Here is a 22,954-nt window from a genome sequence, read left to right on the forward strand (position 1 = left end):
TTTTTAATTTTTTCTACCAACTGGTGGATGCTATTAACCTAGTTTTTAAACAATCTATTATTTCGTTCGGACCACAAAACTCAAACGCATAATAGCCACAATAGCTGCATAAAGGAGTGCCTTTTCGGCGACCCGCCTGACAGATAAATAAACTGCTGAAAATGGTCAGATAAAGCAATAGGATCAGCCCTAGATACTCCAAGCCAATCACGAACATGAAACCACAAGTCACTAAAAATGGTGCAAGAAACAAACAGATGATCCGCCGTTTCCACTTCACCGCACCCATATACACACATCTGCCCCTCCTAAGAGATGATCCCACGAGCCACAAGATTTGATTTGGTGGGTAGTCTATTGCGGAAAAGTCGCCAAGCAAAGAGACACCTTCACCGAGACCTGTCTGTGCCATATCAAATTAGAAACCATGTCCATGACCTAACTGTCATCAGTGGTAAGCATATGGTAAACATTACGGACGGAGTAAACACCATTTGTATCAAGGCACCAACTCCACCTATCAGTGTTCGAAACCTACAAAATAACATCAGACAACAACAACCTACACTTTTGTAACAATTCCTCCTCCCACTCCCACAGCCTCTGTCTCCACTGCCACGCTCGCCCATCCACTTCCAATACCAACGAAAACATGTCCCCTACCAAACTATTTTTATCAACACTTATCTCATATAAGCGACTAAACCGCACCAACAACGGAACACCCCCCACCCACGGATCAGTTCAAAAATAAGTGTCCATCCCATTCCCCACCTTTTTGACAACACTATCCTTAAACCACCTGCCTCCCACACCTCCACCACCATCACGAATACAAGTGATGTCCCTCCACCAAGTAGAGGACCTCCGCCCCCCATCTCTCAGGATCGCACCATCTTGACCGTAACGGAATACTAACACCCTATGCCAAAAGCCCTCTCTATCCACCAACATCCTCCAACACCATTTACCCAACAATGCTATATTAAATTCTCTCATCCTCACCCCCAATCCTTCCTCCTTATGAGCACACACTGTATTCTAACTAATCCAAGATGTCTTACGATGGTCCTCACCCCCCCCCCCCCCCCCCCCCCCCCCAAAAAAAAATTATTAAATAAAGATTCAATAGAAGAGATGATACCTGCGAGAGCTTTGAAGAAGGAAAGGGCATAAACAGGTAGAGAAGACGGAACAGACTTCATCAGAATCAAGCGGCCACCAAAAGAAAGAAACCTACTCTTCCACCCTGACAGCCTAGTAGCAATGTGAGACACAACAGGTTCCCAAAAAGACAACCTCCGAGAATCTCCACCAACTGATAGGCCCAAATACATAAGCGGCAGCTTTCCCACTTGACAATTTAAAGCAGATGCAGCTTCCGCCAACCAGGAATCAATGATATTAACACATGTCAACATGCTTTTATTAAAATTCACCTTAAGGCCAGAAGCACCTTCGAATAACAACAACACAGCCTGAAGAGCACGCACATTTGCCCAACTCTTATCCTCTAACAACAATGTATCATTTGTGAACTGTAAATGAGAAACTAACAACCCATCGGGAGCCCCGATCTTATAACCGGTGAACAAATTAGAAGCAACCATCGCCTTCATCATAACATTAAGGCCCTCCACCGCAAGAAGAAACAGAAAAGGAGGGTCCCCTTGGCGCAACCCCCGCTTTAAAGGAAACTCTGTTGTGGGGCTGCCATTTACAAGAACGGAGGCGGTCGCCGTTCCAACACATTGCTTAATTCACTTCCGCCAAAGAGTTGGAAACGCCATTCGCATCATGAATGCATCTAAATAATCCCAATCAATTGAATCATACGCCTTTTCGAAATCCACTTTGAATAATAACAACTCCTTATTACACTTTCTTACTTCATCAACAACCTCATTAGCTATTAACAAACCATCTAAAATTTGTCTGCCTTTTACAAAAGCAGTCTGGGTCTCAGATACCACCTTCCCAACAACCAACTGCAGCCTATTTGCAAGATGCTTCGCCACACTTTTATGCAAGCTTCCCACCAAAGAAATTGGTCTACAATCAGTGAGTCTTTGTGGACTATCAACCTTAGGAATTAAAGCAACAAAGATACTATTAATTCCTTTGCTTAATTTACCATTCCTGTGAAATTCATTGATAAAACACATAATGTAATCTTTTAAAATAGGCCAAAATTCCTTGATGAAACCAAAATTAATACCGTCGGGACCAGGACTCTTATAGTTATCACAATCCCACACCCCCGTTTTCACCTTTTCGGCATCAAACGGCTTAATAAGACTCCCTTCATCACCGTGATCAAGCCGGCTAAAAACCAAACCGTCCACACTAGGCCGAACCACATCTAACCTTTGGTAATCCTTCGGAAAATGATCAAAAACTGCTGCCTTAACCGGTTGGACCCCCTTCAACACGACTCCCAGCCAAAACAGAATGAAAGTACTTGGAATTCGTATCGCCTTCCTTTAACCACAACAATCGAGACTGCTGCCAGCAAATACTAGTGGTCATCCGAGACAAATAATGCATATTACAGGTTGTTTCACGCAATTCCTTGACCTCCTCCTTTGAAAGCACGGTCTCCTCCCCTTTAAAATCAAGTTCTGACACTCGTTCCTTCATTGTCCTAATTTTACCTTGTAAATTTCGAGCATGATTGCGGTGCCATTCCTTCAAAGCCACTTTAATCAATTTGAACTTCTCTTATAAAACAAAACCTCCCCATTCTGACACCTCTAAAGACTTCCACTTATCCGTCACAAATTGATTATAGCCCGGAACATCAGACCAATATTTCAACATCCGAGATAGACATGGACCCCAGTCATCTTCGCTCACCACCAGCAACAAAGGGCAATGATGAGACAACCCCCTCAAATGCGCCACTTGCATACTCCCCAGCCAAACCATGCACCAGTCTGCTGATAAAAGAAATCTATCAATTCGACACATTGATGAATTGTCCCCTTTGTACCAAATGTATTTACGGCCACAGAGGGGAAGATCCACCAACGAATTTTCATCAATAAACCTGTTAAAAGGCAAGACATCATTCTGACTATCATGGGATCTCAAAGAGCGACGTTCTTCCAAAGATCGCACGACATTGAAGTCACCGCATAAACAAACATTCTTCCCCACCAGTCCTTGCAATAAAACAGACAAAGTATCCCACAAAACACATTTTGCTCCATTGTCGCAAGGCGCATACACATTAAATAAATAGAACTCTTCATTTGACTGAATAAAATGCCCATGAATCATTACCACATGCTCAATACTAACCGTCGACCACACCTCCACAACAGAACAGTCCCACAAAGTCAACAATCCCCCCCGATGCCCCCACCGAGGGACGGTATGAAAAAGAATGATGTGTACCGCCCCACAGAGAGGCGCACAACATAATGTCACACACCATCAACTTAGTCTCCTGAATACACAAAATGGATGGACCCTTCTCCCTAACCAGAGTCCGAACGTCCTTCCTTTTCTCCAGACTACCCAACCCCCTCACATTCCAAGAAAGAATCTTCATTATAAACTTCCACTCCCCCCACCGACTCTCCCTCACCCTAACACCCCTATGTCACACCTCTCTGCCCATCCCATGATACACCCTCACCAACCCCCTTCTTCCTCCTTCCCGTTCTTGAAAGCACATTAAACATATTAGCATGATCACCATTGAATTTAACTCCTATTGCCTTACCAACCTCCCACACATCCTCAACCACCACTTTCTCATTACCATGCATAACCACCTAATGTTGCCAATCATTATTAACTGACGCTGAAGAAGAGTCATTACTAGCAGATGTCTGACTCAACACCACCCCACTACCACTTCCATCACGACTCCCACACCTCTTTCAAACATTTTTCCTCAAAATTTTTAAAATATTATTCTGATCTTTACTAGGCAACCTAGCAACTTTCTTCAGACTAAGCACAGAATGATGTAAGGCTCCCCTAATTTTCTTCTTTTTCGAAACAGATATTTACCATTACAATCCTCCGCATTAGAAATATTTTTTGGAGAACGTTTCTTAGATGTAGAAAAAATAATACCTGCCTCGTCAGTAAAGTGATCCTTCATCCACTTTATACCCCACGGACCACCAGAAGGAGGTCGCACCTCCCCTAAAGGACAAGAAGTCACCCCCTTCAAATTCAACTGCTTGTCAACTGACACAGAAACTTGTGGTCATCCGTCCTCCCCCTCCAATCCTATTGTCTCATCAACCTCCTCCAATGGTTCAACAACCGCCATTGAAGGAGTATCAACAACATGAACTTCAGCCTTCGACACATTACACTCCTCCTCCACTCCTTGGTTTTCCAAATTTTCCACAGCTAAGTTCACTCCATCATAGATATCTTCCTCCTGTTGAACGTCATCCTGGTCTGCATGAGAAGTTGCAAAATTATTTTCCTCTTCAAAGAGACAAGCATTCTCACCCAGATTAAAACCCCACTCCTCTATAATTTTAACCTCCATCAAAGTACCATCAACCAGTATATTATCCACTATTAATAATGGATAATAATATGATCAAATGTTAAAAATTGTGATATCTGAATGATAAGTGATCTGTTTGTATGAATACGTGCTAAGAATCTTGATATGTATAATCATCGTCAAGTCGACTCAAAGTTTTTTTTTTTTTGGACAAATCAATAAAGTTGTCATTTTAATTTTTTTTATTTTTTTTTATTTTTTTTGGTAAAGATTCATTCATAATCAAGGTTCTCCACAAATGTATTTTCAATAAAATTATTCAAAACAAGTTAAAAATAAATATATCTACATAATACTAACTACTAAATAAGAATAATAATTTTTTCCCTAAAAAAAAAAAAAGAATAATAATTTTGGTGCTCCTAAAAAAAAGGTACCCTAGGTGGCTGCCCCTACCGTCCATTGCTCAGATCACCCCTTGTCATCATGCTTCTAAATTAATTGAATATACGATCAAAAGTATCAGACTCATATCTGGTTTGTAAGATGAATTTAATATGAGCCTACGTTAGAAGCATACCATATAATGAAAAGTTTCCTTCACTTCGTGAAATTTTTTCAACAAATAGATAGATCTTTCAATAAAACAATGCAAATCACTACTCAGTGCTTGTAAACAAAATCATCTCCAAATCACACTGGAGAAAAATGTTAATTCAAATAATAGACATCATTAACAAACTCAAAATGGAAATGGTCACTAAGGACACATTCCACCCTTCAGAGCAACCTGAATAAATGACGATTGCTCTGATCATAGGAGATGTCCTTGATGACTATCCACTACTAGTTACAAACTTATAGAAGCAGTTAAGTAGTGAACTCAGAAAACTTTTCTATAGTTTTACTCAATGAACTCAAACTATTTGCAGCATCTGTGATGAATGAGACCTTTCACTTTTCTTCTATATATGATACATGCATATCCAACCATATTCAGCATCTCTGACAATCTATGACTTTACTCAATGAACTCAAACCAGAAATTCCGCTAAGTGATGAGCCTAATATTGACCTGTAAAATAAGCAGCAAGCAGTTTTCAAATCGACACATACAGTTAGTATCAATGCAAAAGACAAACGTGGAATTCATCATTACTTTACCTTGAAGATCATGATTTCCCAAAACCAGAAGGGACCTTTCTTGTTCTGCGACTTTCTATCTTTTCAGGACTTGGGAATCCAGTCATTTCCTCATACTTCATTTCAAGGGCCTGTAATAATTTAACCAAAACTTATCTATAATTGGGTTTCGGTGTATGTGTCCATTTCAAGGGCCTGTAATAATTTTTAACTTATCTATGAGGGCTATAGAGATAGCTAATGAAAGAAATTGGACCAATTTTTGGTTGGAGACTGATTCTCAGCTGGTGGTGATGGCGTTTTCTAACGATGCTATCGTGCCTTGGAACCTTAGAAATAGATGGTTTAATTGTAAAAATCTTATTTTTGGTATGAATTTTATGGTTTCCCATGTGTATAGAGAAGGGAACCAATGTGCTGATTCCCTTGCAAACATAGGTTTGTCTTTACATGGTATGTTTGTTTGGGAAACAGCTCCTCCTTTTATTTCTAGTCAGGTTGTTAAGGAAAAGCTTGGTATGCCAAGTTTTAGGTTTGTTCATTATTGAGGGTTTTGGCCTAGTCCCCCCTCATCTTGTTTCTTTTGTTGTTTCCTTTTTCTTGTTTCCTTTTTCTTCTTTAATGAAGTTTAGAGGTTAGCAGCCACCCTGCTACCTCTTTTTTTGCCAAAAAAAGAAAAAAAAAATGTGTCCATGCGTGTGTGTGCAAGCGCGTTTGTGTGCGCGCACTTATGTTTGTGGATCTTACGTTATTTTACATGTATTCTTCACCCTTTTGATTTATGATTTATGTTCTCTTGATATTATTGAATTAATCTTTGTTTGAATCCCTATAAGGCATAACTAGCCTTTTAAGTAGATGATTTTACAATCTCACCATAATTTATTAACAGACCTGTCGGATTAATTGGTAAGATTAAACAGGTTAGATTGACCATAATTGCTAAATATTTATGCTTTTTCTATTTGAATATTATCTTGCATGAGAGTGAGGGTAACCATTAGTCAGAAGAAAGATTGTCAATCGTCAACAATTATATTGGTCGGCATATTCTCTGACATATTTGTTTCCTTGCTTTGTGACAATTATTTTCGCCTTCACATCATAGACTTAGACAACATCTTTCACCTCTAAATAGGTCTCTTATATTGCATCCCAATCAAGAACTTGACACCATCGAGTGCTTAATCAAGATTTGAGGATACTTTTGACAGTAAAAAGTGCCCAGACATGTTTTTTCAAGAGTTATTTATGGATGCAGGTTTCCCTAGATAGGAGCTCGTGATACAATGAATCTAAGGTCCAGCTAAGCTTTTAATACGCATAAATAATCGTCATGATGTATTTCTCATGTCAAGGGAAAGAATGGCTAAAGAATACTTTTTCTAACCTGTAACTGTCCACGAATACTATCAAGAACTTCGTCAGTCATTCTCTCAAAGAAAAGGATTCCCTGTAGATATAACAATTATATATATTAAATAAACACATATATATATATAACCAACAAGTAGTGGCATGAACAGTCTTAATTATATGAAAGGTGTAGATGTTTGTGGGAATCTATATGTGATCTTAATATGGTTCTAATTTTGTATTAATTAGGGTCGAAAACCCTGTTAATACTATTCACTAGCCTCTGGTCAATGTAACCAGAAAGCTGAGCATCTGCAATGGAGCTCCCCTCATTTGGGGTAAGCGCTCAATCTTTCAAAAATGTAGTCAAACTCGAGATTCTACTATGGATCTGGAGGAGGATAAAAGATCGTAACCCGAGGATTGTAACATGGCTCATAAGATCCTACCAAAGGGAAAAATTATACTTCTACACACACGAATAAAAACTGTCATACACGAATATCCTCTAAATCAAAACATTAAACTAAGTTGATTGAAAATTCATAACCATCAATCCATAAGTTTATAAATAACTCAACTAAGTTATTTTTACACGACACGGTTCAAACAGGGTAGGGCAGGGGGAAAAAAGAACAGATTCTTCTATAAAACCAGAAACTGAGGAAGTAAGGGCCACATGAAGAAAAAAAAAAGGGCAGGCAAGGAAAGGTGGAGAACACGTTGCAGGCGGCAGTGCACAAAAGAGAATGCACAGACGAGAACGGCGTTGCAGTTGGTGGCAATGCAAGAAGGAGCAACATCGCAGGGAGGAGATGGGACTGAGAGAGTGAGAGAAAACTTAGGGTTTTTTTAATTATTCTCACTTTTAAAACCTGCGTCTCATCAAAGAAAGTGTTTAAAAACACGGTTTTTTTTCCCACAAAATATGACCCACTTCAGCAAGGTCCGTTGCAAAACAGTTGAGCCAAACGTGCGATCCTAGTCTACGATCCCTCATTGGGGATGTTCTTACAATGCAAGGTGTGTTCGAGAGAACTTTTTCTGTCCTGACAAGTTTACTGAGTATCAAACTAACTGCCCGACCCCTAGATCCTTTCTATTTATAGGTTTGAATTGATATCCTCATTAATTCCCCTTTCACCATTGGGTGCCTATCATAACACTTGTTATATGCAGACGACATACCAAAGGTTCATAAAAATACCATCTTCTACAAGCAGAAATGCTTTATTATCAGTAAAAAGAAAAGAAAAAAAAAATCATTATATTTGCAAGTCAAAAAACTTACCTGTAGATGGTCAAATTCATGTTGAAATATCCGTGCTGGAAGGCCAGACAAACTGACTGAAAACCGTGTTCCCTTGACATTACGTGCATCAATCTTCACAGATTCTGGTCTCTACACCGCAATAATAAGACTTGTTTGAGTAGGGATGAAATAAACATTAAAAGACCATATCCAGTATAGTCATGAACTTTAGAACAAGCAATTTTTCTTTAGTTGGGCACAGTTTTAAATACCAATAAAAGAAAATAAAACACGAACTACATAAACAAAAAAAATTTCGGTACAGATAGCAAACAGAACAAAATGGAATAACAAATTCGAACAAACACAACACAACTGTTATTTACAAAATAAATCAAAAAGGAAAATAAAACAGACATGTAGCCATTGAAGCTCGTCATGATAACCACTTAACAATTCTTTCAGAAAGGAACTCAAATAAATTACAGGAAATATTTAATGAACCTAAAAGGATGGTTATGCTATATATTTGGTTCTTGCTGGATGCCAAGTTCCATTTTTCTGGTTTCATTATTGGTAGTTTCTAATTGCTAGAAAGAAAAAACCGTGGCACTCACCAAAAGCCAGTTGGTCAGAAGAGGATAACAAAATAAGGGACCAAGATTTTCAAACTTCAAACGAAAATTGCAAATATAATAGATGGGATACCATTCATACTAAGTTCAAAAATTGGCTATCACCATAAATTAGCCCAAAAAAAGCTAGATTCAAAATAGTACAGTAAAAGAAAAGAGTTTCATTTTCATACCTTTACGTCAGCATTAATGCCGGGGAAAGATAGACAACCCTCATTGAAGAGTGTTCGGTTCATTGAGTATTTACTAACTCTTGGGTTTACAAGAACAATTTCTTCTCCTTCACCACGTTCGCCTACCGGATTGAAAACCATAAGTTGAACATTAATTCCTACTTGGGGTGCTGAAAGACCAATACCATCAGTTCTGTACAAAAAGGAAGTCCACTGTTAATGTAACATTCAAAAAAACGCAGGGACTCGTTAGAAAGCAACCATGGTGGGTGTTATTGATGGTTTAATTCCAAATGTTGTAAAACAATACAAGGTATCGATTTCTCTGAAATATCCCTCAATGTTATTTGAATCATGCTATTGATATTTCCATCACCCTGGCTTACATGATTAAAAATAGAGAAATGATATTTGCACAACCATTTTGTGACAACTTTTGAACAACTTTCTCTCTCATACCCACGTTGTGTTCTTATTCTCTCTCTTCCTTTTTGTTTCTCTATTGTTTTTGATCATTAAGAAGAGAAAAAGATAAGGTTGTCCCAAAAGTTGTCACAAAATGGTTGTACAGATATCAGTGTTCTGAAAAAATGGTTCTACAAATACCATTACTCTTAAAAATAGTTCAAGTGTTGTTCAAATTCAACTTTTTTCTGTTATATTGGCATACTAGATAAAAGATTTACTGTTTTTGTAAGACCAGTAAATCACAAGGTGAACCGACAAACTTTGGGTGCAAGACTATTCTGCAATTGAGTGAGTGTAGGTTTTACATCTTCTCCCAGACTATGATTTCTATCCCCCTAGCTATTTCTACCAACAAAATAGGGTAGCCATTCCCTAATATCCAAGAACTATAACAAGAAATTAAATGTACTATCATTATCAGCTCATGCTATTTTGTCAGGGACATTAGACAGAAGTCCCAGAACAGAGGACACGGTTATAAAGCAGGGACACCTCTGGGATTGGTTTGTTGATTCTTCGAACGTCAAATATAGTTGATTTTGCATACATAATGACCACTCTTATTTTATAAAAACATTTGCTGAAAATACGTACTTTTACTATTAGAATAAGGGTGTACTCGCATACAATGCTCATGTATGAGCTAATTTTAAAATCATAGGGAAAACTCTTCATAAATATGCTATAAGCTATTTCGATAACCCATCTCAACAACTTTAAAAAATGATTATGCAAGCAAATAAGTCAAAATAAATTGTTAATAAGGCAATCCAAACGCAGAATGAGTGTGTATTTACTATACCTAATTGAATGCTTAAATCATACAAATAAAATCTTTATGATAGTGAAAGACAGAGGAGAAACAAAAAATTTCCTTCAAATTTCTTATCGTGCAGATCATAAATGAGTCAATGAAAATATTCTACTCCGTTGAAACAAACAAAGACAGACTAAGGGTCTGTTTGAATTGACTTATTTGAACTTACTTACAGAACATAAGTACCTAGGCTCTGTTTAGTAAAATGTAGCGCATAGTTGATAAGCTAACTAATAGCATATGAGCTTATAGAGGATAGCTGATGAGTTAGCTGATCGAATTTGTAATGTTTGGTAAAATTAGATGTTAAACTAACTTATAAATATAAAATGACAAAAACAAATTTGATTTTTCTTATTAAGATTAAAGGGGTAAAATTTGGTAAATATATCATAAGCTATAAGTTACTTGAATTATCTCATCAAAAAACGTTGTAAGCTAGTGAAATAAAATAAGCTATAAGCTTGTGAGAAAGTGACAACTACCAAAGGGATCTTTTCTAGTCAAACGAGCTTATAAGACATAAGCTATAAGCTCAAAAAGGTGTCTTGCCAAACAGACCCTTATAAGATAGTTCTAACACTATTTGGAAGAGATTATGAGAACAACCTATGACATGACATATCCATAAAATATTTTCAACTTCTTCCATAAAAAAGAGCTTGTAGCTTATAACTTCATTTCATCTTTGGTATAGAAACATCTTATAGTTATAGATAAGCACTTAACTGAAAATGAAAAAAGTGTTACTTACTTGTACATTACGTCGAACATTTCATCTACAAGTTTCTTAAGATTATCATCAAAGGTTCCAATGCGTTTATTCTTTTTCCTTAACTTCGCGTCTGGATATTTCACTATTTTCAGCGGCGCTTCAAATTCTAAATCACCAACTTCATTCAAAAAAAAAACAAACAGAGATTACGAGAAGCGTTTGAGCAAAAAAGTCATAGATAGATACTTATGGTGAGAGTGGAGAACATACGAGAAGCGAGTTCGTTTTGTGAAGCTGAAAAAGCGGATTTGGTGCGGCTGGAGGAGGAGAGAGTCAGGTGGAAGAAGCGGTTTGGAATGGCAGCAAGTGCAGAACAGCGGTGGTGGTGTTGGTAATGATGAAGAAGATGACTTGGGAGGAGTGAAGCCATCGCCACAAGTTGTGAACGGGTAATGTTTTCGTCAAAAAATTATTTGAAAATTTAATTTTTATAACATAGATAAATTATTTGAAGATTTATTTTCTATTTAACATAAATTATTTGAAAATTTATTTTCCACTCCCTTCGTATTAAAATGAGTGTCGTTTTAGCCAATTGCACACACAGATTAAGGAATGAAATGAAATAACCATTGGACGTAACACTTTTACTAAACTGCCCTTACTTTATAAGAAAAAAGATAAACTCAAAGTTGCATTGAAAATTGTGAAAAAAAGTTTGAGTATTTATTGAGGGTAAAGTTGGAAGAAAAAAATTAAAGTTATATTGGAAATGTAAATGTAAAGTGACATTCATTTTGAAACAAAATTTTTTGGCTAAAGTGACACTCATTTTGAAACGGATGGAGTACTTAACATAGATATCTTATCAAAATACATAATTTAATAGTTTATATTATCCGCTAAATATTTCATTTGATATTTTAAGTAACATAAACATTCTAACAAAATAGATATAAACCAAAGGTAGTGCAAAATACACTACCATCTTCATTCAAATAAAAAGAAGGCATACAGAAAGAAAAAAAAAGTGGGAAGTAACCCAAACCTTTTCAAAAGGTGGAGAATCTATAATTAGACATTCCTAGCATATTTCTAACAAAATCAGATCTAATGTTATTGGGAGCTTCATGCCACCAAAAGAAACCACTAAGATTCAATCCTATGTTTGCTAAAGCATCAGCACAGACATTGCCTTCTCTGTATATATGCATTATCATGAAATTCATCCTTTTGTAGCTTCTATGCAATTCAGCCATCTGTTTCTTAAAGTCCAAGGAATCATCTGGGAGTTTTTAAAAGCCAACAAGAGGAGAGTTGAATCAGTTTCTAGCTAGACATTATGCCAGTTGTTGTGTACAGAAATTTCAATAGCCAAGATTGCTCCATGCATCTCAGCTACAAAAGTAGAATCAATGGACAAGCTTTGCGCAAAACAACCTTTTGTGAATCCATCTGAGCTTCTAAAAATGCCACCACAAGCTGCCTTCTGCGGTGATTTTCTAACAGCACCATTAGTATTTACTTTCAACCAATTAACAATAGGTGGGTGCCATATAACCTCCTTAATGACAGGAGCCTTTGGGGATGGATGTTGATCTTGAGAACTTTAAGGATAACAAATTATGTCATGTCAACTGATGAGGTTTTCTTACACTCTGTTTGGTAGAGGAGAAATGTAGAAGAGAGAGACACTAAGGAGAGAAAGAGGAGAGAAGTGTGGCATTTCTCTATTTTGGCAAAGGTGGGAAAGAGAGAAGAGGGACAAAATTGGTGTGGGTCCCATGCATTTTTTGTTCTCCCCTAATTAGCGAAGAAACAGGAGAGAAGTTACTGTTTTGTTGCTTTTTCCTTTTATGCCCTTCTATGTAAGAGAACAACACTTTTTTTTTTTGGTCTTTTATGCAATGTTGTCACGTGATTCTTTGTTCCTTTTTCAGAATAGGCTCATTTAAATAATAATTAAATAAATTAACTTACCTTGTTAATATTATTAGTAAAATAACTCAGTTAACTAATTAAGCTAATCAATCCATAAATTTAATTAAATATAAAATAGAGTAGTTTTATGAAAAGATTTTTATTTCAAGGGGTATTTTTGTACTTTTAAAAATAATCAATACTTCTCTCTTCTCAATTTCTCATCTCTTTCTTTTATACCAAACAATACATCAAATCATCTTTATTTCTCACATCTTTCTCTCTTTTCAAACTCTCTCTTACCTACTTCTCTCTTATCACTTTCTCTCCACAACCAAACGCACCATTAGTGTTATTACTTATGATTATTGTACTAGAGATGATCATGTTGATAGCTGACCTCCAATGGATAACCTTATCTTGGAACCTTGCTTGATTTCTAGTGAACCAAATGGTGTTTAGGATATTGACCAGACAAGCAGTAATGGCTAACTTGCATTGAGGTGTCCAATTTATGCCACAAATGTTCCAAATGTCAAAAACCGCATTAAGTTGCATAGGGAACTTGAGGATTGATGAGAACCAATACCACATTTTGGAAGCAAAACGATATTGCAGAAATAAATGGAATGTTGTTTCGGCACAAGCATGACAGATGCTACAAATAGATGCCATACTACTTCCTCAATCCATCATCTTCTCATATGTTGGTAATATGTCGTGCAACAATCTCTAGGCAAACATGGATTTGGATGGAGGTATATCTTGATTCCAAACCTGCTTGGCCCAATTGATTTTTTGACCTGAAGAAGATTTATGCAGGAATGCATCTTTAAGAGTCAAGACTCATGTACTTGTGCACTTCGATATCAGCTTATCCTCCACAATGAGTTTAGGGATGCTAACTTGTGCAACCATTTGGTTAAGAGTAGGGAACATGTTATGTAATGAGGGGGGAATGTACCAATTGATGTCTATGATAATATCAGAGACCTTAGAGGAAAGCTGAGACATAAGGTTTTGAGGTAAATTCAATCTATCACCAATGGGGGAACCACACAAACTACCAGACCAAAAATTGATGTGATCCCCATTTCCCAGCAGCCAGCAAGAATTATCTATATGATTTGGATAGTCAGATTTCACACTGCTCCAAATGGAGGAGAAAATGTGATATTTGACAGGCTTCCTATCATTTAAAGCTCTATTCCTTGGTGAGATAGCCCAAAAGGCTCATTAGAATTTATCAGCTCCCAACCAAGTTTGAGAATAGACGCTTCATTAAGCTTGATCAGAGATCTCAGCCCTAGCCCTCCTTCATCTGTAGGTTTATGCCAAGAAACAGACACCAAATTTCTTTTGAGTATATCCCCGCTCCAAATGAAGTTCCTGCACCACGTTTCAATATCTTTCAAAAGAGCAATAGGCTAGGAATACGCAGTTATGCTATGAGTTAACATTGATTGAATCATAGTCTTCACAAGTAAAACTCTCCCTAGCAAAGACAAAGTTGAAGCTTTCCATGTTGCGAGCTTTGTTTTCATTTTGTCAACAATAGGTTGCATATGAGCAGATTTAGGCTTACCTCTGAATATTGGCACTCCTAAATAGATGAAGGGGAAATAACCAGAGTTAAAGTCAAGTATGTTAATCAGATGATTGAGTCTTCATGTGGAGATTGCGCCTGAGTAAATGGTTGATTTAGAAGAATTGATATGTTGACCTGAGCACTCAGCATATCTCAAAAATAGATCTTTTAAGGCTTGCACAGAAGAAAGATTATCTTTACATGTACTTGTGCACTTCGAGATCAGCTTATCCTCCAAAATGAGTTTAGGGATACTAACTTGTGCAACCATTTGGTTAAGAGTAGGGAACATGTTATGTAATGAGGGGGAATGTACCAATTGAAGTCTATGATAATATCAAAGACCTTAGAGGAAAGCTGAGACATAAGGTTTTGAGGTAAATTCAATCTATCACCAATGGGAGAACCACATCAACTATCAGACCAAAAATTGATGTGATCCCCATTTCCCTGCAGCCAGCAAGAATTATCTATGAGATTTGGATAATCAGATTTCACACTGCTCCTAAATAGATGAAGGGGAAAGAACCAGAGTTAAAGCTAAGAATGTTAATCAGATGATTGAGTCTTTATGTGGAGATTGCGCCTGAGTAAATGGTTGATTTAGCAGAATTGATATGTTGACCTGAGCACTCACCATATCTCAAAAATAGATCTTTTAAGGCTTGCACAGAAGAAAGATTACCTTTACAAAATATCATCACATCATCAGCATAGAGGATATGTGAAGGTATTTGGTGATGTCTAGAACTACTAATTAGATTTAGTTTTCCTTGTTGCATAAGACTAGTGATGGATCTACTGAGCACATCTTCTTCTATTGACGACAGATCCTCTTACGTTATTCTTATCATGTTTTTCAGTTTATTTTAGAAGGATTTAGCAGCAAAAAGGAGGAGTATTAGAACGATTGCCTATGATTTCAGGACTTTTGTAATGTTTTATATATTTGAGTTTGTAATTCTGGTTTTCCCAAAACATAGAGATTTTAGGGGGGTTTTGAAGTAATTCACGAAGAAATAATGCAAATCGGCAAATCAAGAACATCCGAAGAATTGGGAAGATTCAAGAAACAAGAATAAAGATCTAAGAGGCCTAAGAATACTTACAAATGGGAGGAATTTTGTTCCCAAAGTACCGAGGCAAGTTATTTGAAGACGAAGACCTAAAAACGATGGAAAATCGGAGATTGGGCCCAGAAGAAAGACACCATGAGCCTAGAGCATGAGAAAAACTACTAGTGCATGATTTAACAAACCATGCGCCTAGGGCATGCAATGGGGTGCACTCTCATGCATCGCGTACATTTTCTATGCGCCCCGTGTTAACTTGTAATTTCGACAGGCTCGTTTAATATGTTCAACATTTGTTTGACCTTTAACTTTGCAGGAATCGAAGGCTATCTCATATTCAACTTGAGTATTTCGACAAGATAGTGAGCTCGCGCGTATAACTTGAAGTTCGATAGAACAAAGAGGAAGGAAGATCGCGTCGAAGTCAAGCAATGAAGGCGGGAAAGCACGATTTCAAGCTTGGAGACGGTTTCCTTAGTGGAAACGTGGGGCGAACGGTTGCCCAAGATGGAGGAAGTGTTGATCATGGGATTAATGGTTCGCCAGTTAGTTATTTTAGTATAAATAAGTGTTTCCAAGCCGGAAAATGGGTCGCAAATCATTTATAGAATTCTACAACACTCAAACTACTAGCGTCTAGGGAAACGAGTTATACAGAATGTATGTAAACTGATTTGTAGACCACCTTTATTTTAATGCAATGCATTTTACCTTTCCTTTAAGTTTACGTGCTTAAAGCCTTTATCTTTTCATTTTTACTTTATATTGCTTTTGTTTGAAATCTCAAACCTGTCGAGTGACAGTGCCTTTTGTTTCTAAACCCGTCCTGCTCTCTAAGTAACCTGAGTGCATCTCGCGGTCCATTTCAAAACCCTTTTGTCGATCAAAACCTTTGCACAACATGCTCCTAAAATCTCTTATTCGATCTCGCTTATGATAATTAGAACTAACCTGTAGTTATCCGAAAACACAGGGAAACAAATTTGCACGCCCAGTAGGACCCTGTTTGTGCAATTAATTTTCAAAAACTTTTTTCATAAAAAACTTTTTTTTTCAAAAACTTTTTCAAAAATCCATCTCCTTGTGAGATCCGTTTTTAGAATTTCGTTACTATTTTCGGGTAACTTTATTGCTAAAAACACCAAATTGTTTGTGTATGCATTTGAGAAGTGGTAAATTTATGGCTCATGCCAATTCATCCTCTTCACAAGCACAATCTTTACAAGCGACCTCTCCTTCGGGAGATTTAAACGTGTCGACCCCTGTGGGGGAAACCATGGATATGCCAGTTTCGACGGAAATGGGAGTAATCGCTCCCTCAACCGTTTCTATGTCCGTCCCAATTACACGACCAAAAATGGGAACTGTTATACCCCCATCAACTGCTGGTGTTCCTTCGACTACCAGTATTCCAAGTTCTCCTTTAGTCAGGCCTAGGCTTGATGATCGAAATACAAATCTGCAGAACCTTTCTAGGGAACAACCGTATGGTATGCCAACTTCGATGATGGCAAATGTACATAATAGTGCGTCTATTTTGCAGACCAAGCAAATCCGTTCACAATAGACAACATACATAGTCCCTCGAGTTCGAGCATTTTTGGTCTAAATACTCTGCCACCATTAACAACAGATTCGACGAATTTATTAAGACAACAGGTGGATGAGATTAATCACGAAATGGTTAATTTGTTAACGCAACAAATTGGTACCATGTTTAATCCTTTGCTAAGGGACACAAATCGGAGTTACCAAGCTTTAACCACTCAAATGAGTTGGATAGCAGATTTCTTTGCACCCCCACAACTGGTTTACCAACCGGTTACACAAATCCAAAATCAACAACCGTTGCGGTTGATCGAACCAATGGTTCAAAGGCCACAACTTGTTCCTTAACCCCAACCGGTCGAACCAGTAATTCAAGTAAACCTGAGGTGATCTTGGTGGATAAAAACAATAATGCCGATGAAGTTGTTAGGAACATCCAACAACAAAATATATGAGTACATAACAATATAGCCAATTTGGTCGAAAATATAATGGCTCAAACTGGTTTGAATATTGGCCTACATAGGCCAAACTTTGTTTCTCCTTTGTCGAAATTGGTATTACAATCTGAACTTCCTAGGGGTTATAAAATTCCTAAGTTCACCAAGTTTGCAGGAGATACCAGTGAGGCCACTGTCGAACATATCACACGATATTTGACAGAGGCAAGAGATCTAGCAAATGATGGGAATTTGAGGTTGAAATATTTTCCAAATTCTTTAACAAAGAATGCCTTCACATGGTTTACTACTCTTGCGCCGCATTCGATCCAAAGTTGGATCGAATTAGAAAGGTTATTCCATGAACAATTCTACATGGGCCAATCTATGATAAGTCTAAAAGAATTGGCGAGTGTCAAGAAGAATTCCACTGAATCCATTGATTATCTCAATAGGTTTAGATTGTTAAAGGCAAGATGTTTCACTCAAGTTCCTGAACATGAGTTAGTCGAAATGGCCACTGGTGGCCTAGATTATTCCATCAGGAATAAACTAGACACCCAACACTTGAGAGATATGGCCCAGTTGGACGATAGAGTTCGACATGTCGAAAGACTAAAGGCTGAAAAAGCTAGAACTCGGAAATATCACAAAAGAGAAAAGATTGCTTATATAGGATCAGACGAAAGCAGTCAAGAATTTGACATAGCTTTTGGTGATGTCGAAACAAAGGAGGTTGGCATTGCTGAACTAAAACCAGGGCCCCCTTATACGTGTAAATCGTTAAGGCCCTCCGATGGGAACAATCCAGTCGAACCAAGTAATGAAAGATATGTTCCCAAAACATATACCTTCGACGTAACCAAATGCGACGAGATTTATGATCTCTTAGTTGCTGATGGTCAAGTGATAGTACCTAAGGATTTAAAGATCCCACCACTAGAAAAACGTCAGAAAAGAAGTTTTTGAAAGTACCAATTTTTTTTGGGACATAACACCTCACGATGTTCCCTTTTCAGGGATTTGATTCAGAAGGGTCTCAATGAAGGCAGATTGAAGTTTGGAAACAAGCTAAAGCCTCAAATGCAAGTAGACTCTGATCCTTTGAAAGATGCGAGCATGATGTACACTGACATTGCAGGTTGCAATATGGTCAAGGCAATCATTGATGTTGTCGAAGATCTATCTATCGAAGCGGAAGTGGGAACAGAAGCTGGTGTTGCAGGATGTCAAATAGTGGACATCACTAAAGATGCAGATTACGAGACTGCTCTAGAGCCCCGGTTCGATGGGATAACAAAGGAATTAGGTAATAAAGACTTCAGGGATTTGGTCTCCATTGCTGAAAAAGAGAGATCAAGGATAACCTCTCGATGCCTAAGAATGTGGGGCACATATGAGTGGGTAATGATGCCGTATGGAGTAAAAAATGATGAATCAACATACCAAAAGGTAAAAGAAGTTATCACATCTGAGCAAAATTCTTGGAACAAGATTATAGTTTACTTGGCGAAAGATGGTTAAGAGACCATTGAACGAAGATATTGTCGCAATACTTAAGTCGAACCTTAAAGAATAATGGTTAGTTAACCATAAGGGTGATCATATCTTTGAGAAGGAATTGATATATTTCCTAAAAAAAACCAAATGGTAAAATATGGTACTCGTTGCCATAAAATTAAAGGAATGATTCAGATCAAAATTGACATGATTACTATCCAAGCCCCTTTTTGAAAATTGGTCAAATGACAAAAATTGTGGGGGGCAAGGAAGGTTTCTGTTTATGTTTCTCTTATATATGTTTCTTCTGAATTTTTTTATCATTTGAAACTTGCAATAAAAGGCATGTATCGAAATATGTAAAGCCTGTTGTGTGAAAACAGAAGTAGCACAAAAAATTAAATTCGGCAAGAAAATATTGTCGAGATGCTAAAATGGGAAATGTTAGGATACAAAATGTCTTAACAACGCCAAACAAAAAGGGAAAAAGTGATAAATGGTTAAAATTAAAACTTGATGTTCTGTTTCATGGCTTCATAAGTTGTTATTGCTTCATGCAACCTTGAATTAACCAAAGATTCAACAGCTATCAGTGTGGCAGTAGAGGCTTCAATCGCAGCAGCTTTCTCAAAGTGTTGAAGAGCAGCTTCTGCTTTTGACTGTTGCTGAGCTGAGATCGAAATCAAGCTTGAACCACTAATCTCAGCTTGTCTTTTCTTCCCTGCATCAACTTTGCCTGCAACCTTCATATGCCATCTTCCCACAAAGGGATGCTAACTTCTAAATCTTCTGGCTCAAATTTCTCCTTTTGGGCTTGGATATCTAGAGAAACGGCCTCGGCTCTCATGGACTCGCCTTGACTTAGCTCCTTTTGTCGAAGGAGATCCTGCTTGTTGGCATCAATGATAATCTCTCTTTTCCTCTAGAAGTTACGTGTGAGGGTGTCCAGTAGAGGACCAAATCCAAGCAAGAAACGAAGTAGCTCTTTTTTACTTGCAGTCTCTGGAGAGTTGTTAAGGGACTCGATCAAACCTTTGACTTCAAAATAGGAACCATAATCTTGTCAAAGATATTTAACCAAGTCCACATTCAGTATCTTTGCCTTGAATTACTGAAGGATCTGGTCATGAGAAACGGTTGGAGGATCGTTACTTGCAGAAGGAGGAGTACCTTGATTTGGAGTTAGGATGGAACTTTTGTTTTGAAAAACCAACCTTAAAGCGGCCATCGAATCCCGTCTCCTAAGGACAATAAATGTTTCTTGATCCACAGGAATTGGGATATTGGTAAAAGGAGGAGTCTCGGTGTGAGAGCCCGAAGAAGAATTGCTGCTATCCTCGAGTTCCTCACTAGGAGGTGTTCTCTCTGTTTCAGCTTCTTTGGAATGCTGACCCATCAAAAGAGGTTGATTTCCTTCGACCATAATGGTATCATGGCTCATATTCTTTTCAAACCTGTCAACATCCTTCATGAGAGAATCTCCATCCCCTGCACCTTGATTCAAATGGATTACGTCGTCTTCAGCTTCGTCCGTATCTCTGTTAGCATTGCTAGCACTGGAAGCAGTTTTAGGTGAAGTTGAGATTTGGATTGCAGGGTGAAAGTTTTCAGTGACTTGCTAACATGACTATGTTCCTAGACAAACCCCCTTTGTTCCCTTGGGGGCAATATCTGTCTTTGGTTCTGACTCATCACTTGCTTGTACTGGACTGTCAATCTCTGCCTCTTCAATGACAGGATTCAAAGAAGAAGAAAGATGAGAAGTTTTGGGTTTGGGTCCAACATGTTCTCCAGCAGTGGATGCAGTGTCCTATAAAATTGGATCGAAATTTGAGTTAATGGAGAACATTGATTGTTCAAAATTCAGAAATAAAGAGAGATCTTACAATGATTACCTCATCACCATCAAGGGCAAGAATTGGAGCTTATCGGTCCTTTGGCAAAAACATCTTTGACAGGTTCAAGATCAGGAGCTTTCTTGTCGGAATCAGAAGAGGCACCCGCTGCGGATTTGCCTTTGTCAGATTTTGAGATCCTCTAGGTCTTGCATTTAGATGGCTGTTTAGCCTTTTTGCTGGTGACTTCAGATTTGACCTCGATAGCTCTCTTTCGACTCTAAAAATACAAAGGAAAATTCGTTCAGAGTCTAGTGAGAAAACATTTTGACAGGTAAAAATCACAAAACTTACTTGTCTTGTTTGAATTTTAGAAGTTGGGCCAGTGTCTTCTATCGACACGCTGCTTTGAGCTTTTGGATGAGGCGAAGCTGTAAAATCAAGGATACATACATTAAAATGATAAGTATGTTTGACGGAAATGTTAAACTCAAACATCTTGATGTGTATCACCTGTTAGACAATCAGTATCCAAGCGTTCGATGCGAACTTGGTGAAGTCCGTAGTGTAACATTTTTGGATAATTGTGTAAACCGAATTTAGTCCAGGTCACCTGTTGCTCCTTTGGTTTTAAAGAATTCCAGATGGCGTCATAGGCAAAATAAAACCAAGAAGGATAACTTGCCTTGAAAGATAAGGTAAAGTCTGCACTAGGAAGTGCGGGGAACTTTATGCAATGAAATGCTAAAGCCATTTTATATTTGATTTGTATGTCCCCTACACGAAAAGGAAATATTATGTTTGGAAGTTTTGCAAGCATTTTCTGTTTCAAAACTAGTGCATTTTATGTTTGGATACGATACTCTACTTATCACTTTATTACTTGGTAAACGATTTGGTACAGTTGTCACATTCGACCATCAACTATGCAGAATAAGAGGGGGGAGAGGGGGTCACCTTGTCTTACCCATCTTATGCATTTGAAATATCCATTTTGAGTGGCATTTATGGAAATAGATAAATAGGCAGATTCCAAGATTACTTGAATCCAATTGCAAAACATGCTACTGAATCCACAAGCTTGCAGAACTTTGAGCAAAAATGGCTATTATCAAATGCTTTGGCTATATCAACTTTAAAAGCAAGATTACCTCCATATGATTTTTTGTTTAGAACATTGATTGCTTCAGATGCTAGGCAGATACAGTCTTTGATTTGTCTTCCTTTTATAAAACCTTTTTGCTCAGGGGATATGATTGATGGCATAATGGTGGAAATTCTATCAGCTAGGATTTTTTAAATGATTTTATATTTGAAGTTTGCCAGAGGCAGAGCTATGGGTATGTAATGAGAGACAATGTCGGCATTAGGGGTCTTAGGGGTCTTCATCCAGCTTTTGGTAAAGAATTCTAAAACAGCATTCTTGACATCCATCTTTATAATATCCCAAAATGTATGAAAGAAGACAACCCCAAATCCATCTGGGCCAAGTGCTCCCTCCTTGTTTAAGCTAAAGATTGCATTGTGAATTTCCTCCATAGAGGGAAGCAAAGTAAGCATAGAATTTATGGAATCAGACACCAAGTTGGTGTTTCTGTCTCCCTCCAGGTGCTACTTCACATTTGCTTTTTCTTTCCAAAAACACTCTTTCTTATCTAAGGCTGATTCAAGGTTAAGCTGGGCAAGTTTTTGTTGATCTAAAAGGATATTTGTGTGGCCAAAGGTATCTATTTGTGTTTGGATTTGGAGCAGGTGGGTTTCAGCATTTTTGACAAGCTCATGGACATTTCCAAAAGTTTCTTTATTCCATGTTTTTAGCTTCAACTTGAGGGATTTCAACTTTTGAGATAACACAAACATGGGACAGCCAACAACTGGTTCATTCCAACTTGCAGCCACAATATTTTTACAGTCATCATGTAATGTCCACATTTTTAAGAACTTGAATTGTTGATGAACTCTAATGTCATTGAGCTGGAAATCTAAAAGAATTGGAAAGTAGTCCGAACTT

General features: G+C 37.7%; 2 protein-coding genes and 1 pseudogene across 2 annotated transcripts; 1 reads left to right on the forward strand and 2 right to left on the reverse strand.

The window, feature by feature from the left end:
- Positions 1-57: 57 nt before the first annotated feature.
- Positions 58-1,610, reverse strand: LOC146905999 (uncharacterized). Its single transcript, XM_085728708.1, has 3 exons — positions 1,145-1,610; positions 256-399; positions 58-155 (listed from the first exon to the last, which is right to left on the reverse strand). The coding sequence occupies exons 1-3, from the start codon at positions 1,608-1,610 to the stop codon at positions 58-60; spliced, it is 708 nt and encodes a 235-aa protein (XP_085584834.1).
- Positions 1,611-4,675: 3,065 nt separating this feature from the next.
- PDF1B (peptide deformylase 1B) lies at positions 4,676-11,502 on the reverse strand. The gene is made up of 7 exons (XM_085724346.1): positions 11,310-11,502; positions 11,079-11,217; positions 9,040-9,232; positions 8,271-8,381; positions 7,014-7,076; positions 5,645-5,754; positions 4,676-5,555 (listed from the first exon to the last, which is right to left on the reverse strand). Exons 1-6 carry the CDS (start codon positions 11,467-11,469, stop codon positions 5,653-5,655), a joined length of 768 nt encoding a protein of 255 aa, XP_085580472.1. The 5' UTR covers positions 11,470-11,502; the 3' UTR covers positions 4,676-5,555; positions 5,645-5,652.
- Positions 11,503-16,896: 5,394 nt separating this feature from the next.
- Positions 16,897-19,132, forward strand: LOC146906001 (uncharacterized; annotated as a pseudogene).
- Positions 19,133-22,954: the final 3,822 nt, after the last annotated feature.

The sequence above is a fragment of the Medicago sativa genome, chromosome 7 (assembly GCF_051527215.1).
Source record: "Medicago sativa cultivar Bolivia chromosome 7, Bolivia_mono, whole genome shotgun sequence".
Lineage (NCBI taxonomy): Eukaryota > Viridiplantae > Streptophyta > Magnoliopsida > Fabales > Fabaceae > Medicago > Medicago sativa.